This window comes from Oryzias latipes, chromosome 17 (genome assembly GCF_053564925.1).
Source record: "Oryzias latipes strain Hd-rR chromosome 17, Olatipes_Hd-rR_3.1".
Taxonomy (NCBI): domain Eukaryota; kingdom Metazoa; phylum Chordata; class Actinopteri; order Beloniformes; family Adrianichthyidae; genus Oryzias; species Oryzias latipes.
The window spans coordinates 2,640,519-2,652,875 of NC_136253.1; the positions used below are offsets into that span (position 1 = coordinate 2,640,519).

General features: G+C 40.2%; 1 protein-coding gene across 1 annotated transcript in view; it reads left to right on the top strand.

The window, feature by feature from the left end:
• The window catches only part of LOC101156916 (neuropilin-1a), a 74,628-nt gene that overhangs the window by 43,466 nt on the left and 18,805 nt on the right, over positions 1-12,357 (top strand). The window contains exons 6-11 of the mRNA XM_023965221.2: positions 1,244-1,410; positions 7,271-7,426; positions 7,821-7,965; positions 9,448-9,623; positions 10,703-10,858; positions 11,495-11,639. Of these exons, the coding sequence (XP_023820989.1) occupies positions 1,244-1,410; positions 7,271-7,426; positions 7,821-7,965; positions 9,448-9,623; positions 10,703-10,858; positions 11,495-11,639 (945 nt within the window). The remainder of the gene's footprint in view (positions 1-1,243; positions 1,411-7,270; positions 7,427-7,820; positions 7,966-9,447; positions 9,624-10,702; positions 10,859-11,494; positions 11,640-12,357) is intronic.

Consider the following 12,357-nt stretch of genomic DNA (forward strand, 5'->3'; position numbering starts at 1 on the left):
GAAAGCTAAATTAAAACTGCAAGGTTTTTTTTGGGGGGTGGGGGGGTGTCACCATACCAAAGTGAATCATTTGTTGATTTTTCTTGAAGTGTTCCTGATGTTTTCCTGACCGCTGTGATTGTTCTCTGAACCCAGAGCAATTCTATTTGTGATGCTGTTTATTCTTCAAAAACTGCACAAAAACTCTGCATTCAGTATTTAAAGTCCCACACACATCGTCTTTTGACCTTTTTTGAGCATTCCCAGTGTTTTTTTATTACAATTATGATGACGTTTTTAACCAAAATCCCCCCAACCTAACGTTACTGATGGAACAGAAATGGATCTATTTGTTTAGACGTGGATGCATCAGAATGGAGCAGAGCTTGTGGCCTGCAGCACCTTTTCTACGTCACAAATACAACCTTTTTCCAACGGCATTTTTTGTTTTCTCCAATTTGAAAAAGGAAAAATACTCAGAAATGCATTAATTTTCTTTGTACATCAGGAGAAAAATCCACAAGTACATGCTAAAAACACAGTTTCCATTGGGTTAGGTCTTTGAAGAAGCTAATCAACATTTCCTCACTTAAAAAAAGGAAATTGCTTCTTTTAAGTGGAAGTTAGATTTTCTGGAGGATTTTGAGATGGGGCCTTGACCTTGATTTAAGACTGAGGTTTGTGGGGTTTAAGCCAAACTTTAGTCCTGCTTACACATGTAGGACACCTGAACCGGACTTGAGGTTTGACTTTGAGGATTTGACTTTAGCATGTTGTGGTTCATGCAAAAAAACGACTGTTTGAGCTTCATTTGAGGAATATTTATGGTAAAATTGATGAAGCAAATGAGCTCTTGTCTATTTGTGCTTCAGCACTAGAGCAAAAACAAATCGTTTGTTGTTATCACTGTAGGTCTGTGCAAAAAAGAAGCCTAATTTTCAAGCCTTCAAACCAGACTTGACTTTTGGCCTAGCCTTGCAAAAAGCTACTGAGGAGCCTCTCTGGATTTGGGTTCTGCACTAAGGAAAATGTAGAAAACAGAGGCTCCAGAGTTAAAGTTTGAAGAAATAAGCAAAAATATCAATATTCAGCAAATCTAGCTGATGAATCATGTAATACAGGTTAAAAATGCTGGATTTCTGACTGTCATACTTGGTTTATCAGTTTAGTTCGACCAAAAGTTCTGGTTGAACCAGACCTCATTGTTTGATGACTGAAGGTGTTGAGGTTTGCTCAGTTCAGGAGTCGCGCTTCTTCTCCATAGATTCCAGCTGTGACGAGCCGCTGGGAATGGAGTCGGGGGAAATCCCCTCAGAGCACATCACAGCTTCCTCACAGTACAACTCCAACTGGTCCCCAGAACGCTCGCGGCTCAACTACCCGGAGAACGGCTGGACACCGTCAGACGACACCATCCGGGAGTGGATTCAGGTCAGCCATGATGAAATACCTTATCAAACCGTTTTCAGAACAAAAATAAGTCCACCTTCCAAGCATTAAGGGTTGATTTCGTCACAGTTTTTCTTATGAAGCATCATTTTTGGAGTCGGAATTGCCTTGTTTTTGTGGAGACGTGACCCAATCCAGATCAGCTATTATCCTTAGTGTGAAATCTGTATTTCCAGCTTGTAAGCATTCAGCATCAACTGCTGGGCAGAAACCATAGCAGAAACTGGAGGATCTCCAGAGGAAAATCCCGAAGCTTCTGTCTCTAACTCTCATTTTAAGATTGTCCAATGTATGGAGAATAAGAAATGGCTTTTAAATACAACAAAGCTGCTTATGTCGAAAGAGCAGCTAAAAGAAAAGCAGTTTTATGGATTGAAGTCAACACATGGCCAGTTTTTTCCTGTTTTCTCCAGCATTCCTGCTGAAGAATGCAGCTCCTCATATTGAGTTAAAACCACAGGAACTGCATCAGATTTGTTTGGATTACTGCTGCAGTTCTTTTGCCCTCCCACTAACCGACTACTGATTTAATTAAAGAATCTAAACATCATGTCAGATGTTTTTATAATGAGCTTTGGACTGAGAGGACTTAGTGTGGAGGAGCCGGTCTGCAGCAGTGAGGTGCGGCCTGCGGTCCGGTACCGTCCCATTGTCCTGGGCAGGAACTCACAGAGGAAGACTCACAATGCCCCACGCTATTAGAGCAGACCCTCACTTCCATCCTGTGAGGGTTACAGCAGGAAGCAGACAGGAAAGTGGTGGATTAATACGCATGGCTTTCTATTGTCTGTCTGGGGAGTCCTTTTAGCTACTGGCTCCCAGCGAGCCCTACAGGGATGGAAGGAAATGAAGAACAGAGCATTCATGTGGGTTAATGGGTTTAGCTATATTATAAAGAAAAGAAGAAGAGTTTACCTAAAGGTCATTCATATTGCTTTGTGTTTGAAATGATTGCAAAGACAAACATTTCACTGTTTTTGGTGCCCTTTTCCAACCTAAATGTACAAATTATGATCTCAGGGAGCATAAAACAGGCTCTCTAATTAGCATAGAGCTCAGATTTGAAAAACATTAGATTTGATGCTCTTGAGGAGTAACAATAGAAATATTTGGACAGGCGTGATTGAAAGCAGGAGTCATTTTGTCGTACAGTTTTTATGAACATAATTCATATGTTTCTAATCCTTAACGTCTTTATGCAGATATTCTTAGTTGTAACTGTTATAACATTTATTATGAATAGAATTTAACCATCATTTATTTGGTTAATCTAATGTGTAAGACTGACACATATTGGTTAAAATGGGTACTGCAGCCTAATTTCCAAGTACCGGATTTAAAGAAATTACCTCAAGTTTTCCTCCTTGACTTTCATTCCAGCTATTTTTACGATTGTGTAAAACAAGGCTATTCCAGAAGAAAATCTATTTTCATTTAACTTTCGAGGAACTTTCATTTACATTTCAGCTCCTGTCTCCACAGACAGAAAGAGCCATGAATCAACTACAACAGTTTGTCTTGGGAAACACAAGCTCCCACTTTCAACGATGTTCTGTGATATTTCTTTGATTTTTAAAAGATAGTGAAGATTCACACAGAGAGCACAGAACCGGCCTGTTCCGCCTTCACGTCATCCTCTGCAGGAGGTGACGTCAGCCTCTGTTCTCGCCAGTCACAAGGTTTTGTCCTGCTAGCTCTGCCGCCTGCAGCCTGGGTCCATCGGCGTCCGCTGCCAGATGAACTCATGCAGACAGCTTGGCGTGCAAACGTCTGCTGTGGCGGCGGAGCTTCCCCCTTTGCCTCTGTGGTTACCAGCCCTCTGAAGGACTTTCTGTGAAGAATATTTAATCTGATTATGTGTGTCCACACATAATCTTTTAGCTAGCTCTTGTGTGGCACCATCTTCGTTATTCATTTATAGACATTTATAATTTAACGAGGCTATTTTGAGGATCATGTTGGTAATGTTGTGAAGGTGATGTTACCCAGCGGCAGTTGGGCTGACAGCAGACATTGAGCTCATTGTGCGTGTTTGTGATAAACGTGTCATCATGTTTCTCTGTGCAGTGACTCACTGCAGCACAATGCTGCCAATCTACAGTCAGCTGTTAACGTCTGCATGTTTGTAAATTGTAACTCAAAAAAGAGACTCACTGAAGAAAAAAGGGAGAGGGCCGTAAAATTCATCGTAAAGACCCATCATGATGAAACCGGTGCGTTTGGTGTTTTTTTGTTGTTGTGGTTTTTTTCTGCTCACGGAGGACATTTATTCAGAAAATTCAGAGTATTTATGTATTCAAATCGTTGTAAACCAGGAGAAGACAAAAAAAGGCTCTTTCAAAAAGAAAATATTAGTTATATAAAAAATACACTGGACAGGCCACAAGAGAGGGGAAGGGGGGGTGGGGTTGTTCTATTCTAATGTCCGTCCCACAACTCAGAGGTGAATTTTGTGTAATGAACATGAGCCACTCTGCAAAAACAATGTCCTAGAAAAGGACACAGGTTTGTTAAAAGACCCCTGGGAACGCTTTGATGATGAACCAAAAAAAAGATTGGAAATGAGCCGACAAAGCATATGGATCTGGGAATCATTTGAATTAATACACAAAAAGGAAGTTCCAACACAGCAATCACACTTCACTTGCACTAAATGGACACTTGTGGTGTCTTTAGATGTTGAGGTAATTCATTTAGTGATGAAGAGCAGTGATGAGGAGCCAGGAAAGACTTCCTTCCCCAGACTTCAGGTATTTATAGACACCCTGACGTTTGTCTCCAGGATCTATTGACGCCAGCAGGAAGATCAGCAACATCTGGAGAATCCATGAAGGCCTCCATAAAGACAAAGGAGCTGACCTTTCACAGCATAGATATTTGCCCCAGTGAACTTGTAAACCCTTCAGAAACAATTAGAAACCCAAGCCTTATCTGAACGGCAGGAAGATTTACCTGTTAGTGGTAGAAATGAATGATGTCAAAAAAGCTCAAAGGTTTTTATCGGCAAAGATCAGTAAAACAAACACATGAGAGCATAAAAGCAGCCGAACATGCATGTTGGGTCTGTTTTCCTGTGTTTAGATGTTTGTTTTTCCCATTTTTTATTAGTAGATTCATTTAAAAGAATACAATAGAATAAAACTTATTACTCGCATAATAGAGAAATTGCCATTAAAACATGCTTCAAAGGCATTATATATTAGGAATTTTATTTTATCCCGGCCACTTGTGGGCAAAGGCAGGGGAGGGGGCACCCTGGACAGGCCCCCAGTCTGTCACAGGCTAGTGTCTGCACCCACATGCACAATTTAGATTAACCATGTTTTTGGACGCAGAAAACCCACACACAAACAGGGAGAATATGCAAACTCCACACAGAGATGTTCTGGTTCAGGTCCCCCAGCCAGGACTTGAACCAGAACCTTCTTGCTGCGAGGCTAGAGCGCTGACCACTGCACCACCGTGCAGCCATATGTCTTTAGCAAAACTATTTGAAAACAGGCATTGAAAACCTCTGTGGGTGTTTTTGCTTTGAGTTGGCGTTTCGTCTTTAGAGATCTGACAGAACAGTTATGTCCGTTTGTGGGTCACTAATCTGTTATTCGTGCATTATTGCTTGAGATGAATTTACTCACATTTTTTGTCAGGTTTCAGCAGCCATGTAGGCAAACAGTCCAAGAGAAAATGATGTGTGGCTTCCTGTCTTCAAACAGTCAAACAGTTTGATTTCTTTAGTCCTCTTACACATTTAACAGAGAAACACTGACATTCCTCAGAAATAACCAAATAGAGAGTTGATTTGTGAAACTTACAAACTGGTGTGTTTGACAAACTTTAGATTTTTTTCATTGTTTTCTGTGTTTCGTTCTTACGTTTTGATGAAAGGATCTTTGAAATGAAGAACATTTAAAGCATCATAAGTTTCCCAGCAGCTTGTTTCTAAACCGTCCCAACTATATTTACTCCACGCATCCATCTTTGACCTCAGATTGTGTCATTAGTGCTCCAGAGGCACTGCCTCTCGTGGGAATGGAGACGTAAACGGAGCTGGGAGTGCTGGCGAGGAACTCTGTTTCCCAGAGGCCTCGCCGTCTGTCACTGACCTGCGGGGTGCTGCTTCCTGCTCCGTCCCTTAAAGAGCAAACCCTGGGGGGTTTTCCCACACGCTCTTCATAATCACCAACCCTTTTACCCAGGCTCCCACAAACTGTACGTTTATTCTGGTCTGCTTTCCAACATTAGCAAACATGAAAACTGACGTGAAATGAAGCATCGTCTCATTTATTCCATGCCTGCGCTTATTTAATTGAAGTTCTCTTCATTCCAGATAAGCAGCAGCTTGGTGTTATCTGTGCTGATCACGTCCTTCACTTTCTACATTTTTTCTGCCACTTTATGTTCAGACCTTTGAACAACCCTAATGCTGGAAAAAAGCCCATCTGAAAGAGTCTTATCAGCTTTTTATCACTCAGATCACAATTCCATGGGAATAATGGAAAAACATCTTTCCAAGAAAAGAAAATGTGAGTGGAACTTCACTCCGAGATAAAGAAGTTCTTTGAAATGAAGGCGACTCTTTGACGTGGAAAGTGTCTTTGGAAAATAAAACCCGAGCAGAAATGAGGTTTGCAGCTGTGTTTGGTCTGCCTTCATGCTAAATCAAATCACTTCCAATTGACATTCTTTTCTATTTCTGGTTCATCTTTAAACCCATTTCTGTCTGCCTTTCCATCAAACTAACTCAATCAGCAGAACACAACAAGCTTTGAGTCGGGCCGCAAAGAAAAAGAAACACCCCTTTAGCTCTGACACTTCAAATGATTTAAAGAGATGCTAAAACTGGACTTGGAGTCCAGTTCATTTGTTTCCATCCCCCAAACTGAAGCTTAGATTTAAAATTAGTTAATGCTGTTGGAAGTAAAGAAAATTACAGTTTTGGTGTCATTTTTGGTCAGAATTTGTGGCCTTTGTTACATAGAAGTAGAAATTATGTGGGTATTTAGAGAAAAATGAGGGGAGATTTTTCCACCCTTTGTTTCTAAATGTTACTCAATAAAATTGTTGCTCATTTGGAAAAATGGCGGAATCAAACAAAAACAAAAACTATTTTTATTTCGTTTTTTCTTCTTTGGTTTTAGTTCAATTCAGTTTAGAAAATGCAGACAAATCATTTGTTGATCCTATCACTAAACTATTATCTGTTACCATGGTTACACGGTAAGCACCAAAACAAGTAGCAAAATAAGGAAAACTCAAAGAAAATGAAAATTGATTGTTTTAGATTTTCCTGCAGCTGCTCCCAGAACATGTTTGCCTTTGTCAACATCACTTCCACATTGTCAGGAATAAATCTTCACAACTTCATCCTGATGACAGGGATTGCTGGAGCCTTTCTCTAACAGCATGAAGCAGTCAGGGTTTACCCTGCAGAGGTCAGAGGTCACAAACACCTGCAGTAGACTCACTCACTCCTAATGTTTAACAGAAAAGTTAAACACCACACAGAAAGAATCCAAAGAAATGCCACAACCTTTGAATGTTTCTCTCATAGAGTAAACATCTAGTGAATATCCAAAAATGTATTTGTGCATCCTTCATTTGAAACTGTTGTGTGGTTTATACCAACAGACTGTTTTCCTGCACGCATTTAAATCATTACTAAAATCTATAAAATGTAAGAATCTGAATTAAGAAGCAGAAACCAAAAGTTCAGCCTCCTCCATTCTAAAACTATGGATGGATGGATGGACCAGTCACAGCACAAGACATTGGTTTTTGTTGCAGAGGTCAGCCTGCAACCGGCTCTTCATCCTATCCTCTTTGTTTGTTTGCTTGTCTCCAGGTGGATCTGGGGTTCCTGCGGTTCATCACTGCCATCGAGACACAGGGTGCAATCTCAAAGGAGACCAGGAAGCGCTACTTTGTCCGCACGTACAAAGTGGACCTGAGCTCCAACGGAGAGGACTGGGTCACAGTGAAGGAGGGCTCAAAGCAGAAGGTTCCCTTCATTCAGTGATGCATTCATTTCATTTCCATTGACGCATAAACAAACATCACTAAATATGAAAAGGAATTTCTCATTTTAGTAGGGAGAGACAGCTGGTGTGACACTCCTCAGTGTTTTTACCGTGAAGGTGTGATTTTATTTGTTTGCTTGTTATCATATTGTCAGTCTTAAAGAGATCAGAATCATGTTCTTCCTTTTAACTCCATTATTGGAGTTCTGAACAAATCTGGAAAACACATTTTCTGTCCTAACAATTACAGAGCAGGTCAATTGGAAATCATACTAAAATGAGATGGCAGCACCTTAAGTGAGCCACTTGAAGCTAACAAAGATCTCTGCTAAAGCAACAAAAGCTCTCAACTCTATGCCTCCTGCTTTTCTGCAGATCTTTGAAGGGAATGTAAATCCCACCGACGTGGCTCGAGCCCTCCTCCCCAAACCCACCCTGACTCGCTACATTCGCATCCGACCCATGACCTGGGAGCAAGGCATCTGCATGCGCTTCGAGGTCTACGGCTGCAGGATATCAGGTAACCCCGAGGACATAGGAGACACCTTCCAGATAATCAGCTTGGGGGGGGGGGGGGGGTGACGACTTTGAAACATCGTTTCGTAAACGTCGTAAAAAAAAAACTTTTGAAAAGCTTTAATAATGTCACAAAATGTAATGTCTTTAAAGTTGAACCTGCCAGCTCTGTGCCGGCCTCATTCTAAACATTTGTGTCTCTGGATGGTAAATCATAGCGACGTCTTTATTGCTCGCAGGAGCGGTACCTCCTGTCGCTCTTTGTTGATTTGAAAAGATGATTGCTTTGAAAGCCAGCATAAGCTCCAGCAGGAGGACTCCATCATTTATTCCAGTAAAGCCCAGCAGAATTATTCTGCCTCATCACTCATCGCCTAACATCCTTACGTTCTTGCTGTTTGATGTCAGCCACCTCTGTGAAGTTTATATTAGATCATTTTCTCTGCTCAGGTGGGAAGAATTAACTCCTTCATCATAAAAATGGGTAAATGCCAGACGTTAAACTTTTTATAAATGTTCCTTTTATTAGTCAGCAAAAGTGGACCAAAAGTACTAAATATCAACACATAAGTGAACTAAAAAAGTGTCATGAATATAAAAAAGACAAATACTTTGAAACGTTGTAGAATGTTGTTTATTCTAAGTTTATTTTTTGGTGTAAAATTCAACTTTTTAGCAATGGAGTCACTGGAATGTTGCTCTGAATCCAGGGCAGTAGAATGTCACTGCACTACATCTTTATTAGTAGTTAGGGAGCAGGGAGGGAATTTGTGTTAAAAGTAAAGTGGCTAAAACTACATTCGTTTTGAATAACGTCAAGTGCTATTTATCCTGTAATGTTATATTGTTCAATTATAGTATTTCACTTATTGTGTTGAAGTGTGGGGTAAAACATCTAAAACCAATTTAATGCCATTATGTTTACAACAGAAAAATGTTATTCAAATTAGTCATAAAGTTGGATAGAAGGAACCAACAAATGCTTTATTTATCAAGACTGAAGATTTAGTAAAACAGCAAGTTTTATTAGGAATTCTCAAAGTAAAAAACAGAGAGATGCCAGAGAGCCTACAACCTTTGTTGGTTTTTCCTTCAGAAGATGAAAATCACAGGAGGAGATGTGGTTTTAAGTTTCAAGTTGCTGGTACTGCTTTAAAGCAGACCTGTTTGGTTTTTGTTGGGGTAAAGTTTGGAATGCTCAAACGTTGTACAGATAAAGTTTTATTTTAAAAAATATTTGTAAAGAAGAAACTTGAGGAATATGTAATGTGTAGATGTGTGTGGTGGCAGGTGGTAAAGGCCATCGAGGATTGTTGCTTTTTCTTTCAAATATGATAAAGGGGCAGAAATAATAGAAGAAGCTCCTTCCAGTCATGAAGTTGAGTGGACTTATGCAGCTAACTGAATATTTTAATGTCATTTTCTTCATGGAAGGAATAAAATAAACATAAGTAGAGTTTCTCATGGTCCCCCTGTCGCCGTGCAGATTCCCCGTGTTCAGTGATGTTGGGAATGGTGTCAGGGCAGATCACCGACGCTCAGGTCAGCGCCTCGTCCTACGCCGACCGTGGCTGGGTGGCTGAGAACGCCCGGCTCTTGACGGGCAGGTCCGGCTGGACTGGACAGCAAATCAAGCAGCCCTTCAGGAACGAGTGGCTGCAGGTTCGTGTGAAACTTCGATTTTAAAGTTTGGGAGTGAAACAAAAATGTCCACCATACCACAGGCAAATTGTGAATTTTTCCAGGTTTTACACGTTTTTAGCACAACTTAAAACTTAAATCACAACTTAAAATCCAATTTCCAGCATTAGTTTCCTTAGCTAATAAAAATGTTAATATTGAAATTGTATTTGTCATTGAGCTGGAATGAGCTTGCTTTGTTTCCTAGAACAAACATGTGTTTACTAAAGGTTTTTCAATTACAGCTGATATGAAACTATCTGATTAAACAATAATTTATCCAGTTTATTACTGACCAATTAAGATTTTATTTGTAATGGAATAACTTGAGGTTTCCTACAATAACATGTGATGTAACTGAATGAATTAGAATAGAATAAAAAATGTATTGGAGACATTTTCTTAAAAGCAGCTAGATGATAAAAAATACTAAAAATACACCCCAAAAATGTAAAAAGGTTAAAAATGTTATCATTCAGAAAATTCAGAATTTAGTTACACTGACATCTCATTCATTGAACTTTGTTCAATTTAACATGATCTGAGTTTAACAACTTAATAAGAGGATGAATAATAGTAATAATGTTTTTGTTTGAAATGTAACAATATAGCATGTGTACAATAAATGAGAGACAGCTGTCATGAACTAGCCTCTATTTGAATGATTGTTATTATGAATTCCATCTAATCAAAGTATTAAAAACATTGTGCAAGATATCTGCAATGGCTTTATTTTATTATCCAAGTTTTTATATCTATTTAAATGAATAGGAATGAATGACAGAAAAATTAACTGGACATGAGTTCAACTCTTCTGACACTTCTGCAAACTGTCTTAACAAAGGATTTGTTGTAAATCAATTTAGAGTACAGTAAATAAAAACAAAAAATGGGAAATGTCCGTATTAGAAAGCTTAAAACCTCCTTTTGCATTACTTCTGGTCATGGTTTCATCTGTTTCTAAAGTGTGATGCTCTGTATGGCATTGCCTTTTGCTTCTCCCTCCTCGTTTCTCGTTTTTTGGTACACAATCTAACAGCAGTGCTGTAACTCCTCATCAGGTGGATCTGGGCCAGGATAAGATGGTGAGTGGTGTGATGATCCAGGGCGGGAAACACCGCGACCGCAACGTCTTCATGAAGAAGTTCAAAGTCGGCCACAGTCTGGATGGCGATCATTGGACCTTCATCAAGGAGGAGAACACGACCAGAGCCAAGGTGACCTGTCTGAACCGCAAACAGAATCTTTTTCTCGCTGTAGAGTAACTCGTGTTCTGGTTAAACCCTAGATGTGCCTGAGTGAATCTAAAACTGCAGCTCTAGCTTTGAATCTGAGCAGAAACATGTGCCAAAGAATCTGAGATAAAACGTCATTCCTAGTTTTATTTTTTTCAACTCTGGTTGGATGAAAAGCCAAGTCTGTGAGCCTCACCCCAGTGGGAATTCATGCTGCTGCTGTCCGGCCCCTGGTCCCCCTCCTCGGCTGCCCCCGCTGCTGTGACATCCTCCTCTATGCGTTCCAGATGGTCAGACGGAGGACAAGGCCAGCCATTAGACTCCTGCTGCTTCACTGCAGACATTGATCTAGATGTTTTGTTGCAGCTCCGTTCTGTTTCCTGTGCTGTTTTTCACAACGTAGCTGCTAAAAAGGACGAGGCTGAGGGACCGAGATGGTGCCTGTATTCCTGCACGTAGCAAAGCTGCTGTTCCTCTGTCCTCAGAGGGACAATAATCTGCTGCAGCTGATCAGGCAGTGTTGCTGTTGAAAGCAGTCCTTCTGGTGCTCTGAACTCCAGCTGAGCCTGTCCTTTCCTTATGCTGTAATAACAGAAAGAAAATGTCACTCCCCTGAAGGTTTTCACTGGAAACCAGAACCATGAAACGCCAGAGGTGAGGACAGTTGGACTTCTGCGGACTCGTTTCGTCAGGATTTACCCAGAGAGGGCCACCGCCGAGGGCATCGGCCTCCGCCTGGAGCTGCTGGGCTGCGAGCTGGAGGGTGAGTTCACTGGAAGCTTAGAATTCAGTCATTCTTGTAAAACCACACCATGAAAGGAACACATTCAAAAGCTGAAATCCACATCATTGCAAAAACTTTCATTCTTACCAACTACATCCATCTGTCTCATTTTTAGTCAATGTTTTACTTTTTTACACTGGATTTAAAGACCCACTCCAATGAAAATTGTGTTTTTAATGTTTTGGTGGCATTTTTCTGATGATGGAGGACATGTATAAAGAAAATTAAGGTTAAAAAAGCATTTCGGAGTATTTCTTATTCAAATCGTTGTGAAACAGGAGCAGAAGAAAAAATACTATTTGATAAAAGAACTTCTTTGTTACGCAGAAAATAGACGGTGCAGGTCACAAGCTCTCTGCTCCGCTTAAACAGCAACAGGAAAGAGAGTGAGGGGTGAGGGGTTGCTCAAACCCAGAGGTGAATTTGTAATGAACTACTACCGCTCTGCAGAAACTATGTCCTAGAAAACAACACAGGTTTGTTTATTTTAGCTAAAAACATCAGAATCCTCATTTAAAACATCACTGGGAATACTTGTATAGTAGATCAATAGATGATCAGAGTGGCTTTTTTAAGATCAGTGACCAAACAGCTGACATGTCATGAGTTGTTTTCACTTGATATAAGTAAACTAGTCTGCCAATAAAATATGTAAAAGTTAGCTTTATTGAGTAAAAGAAACTTATCATTGATTCTT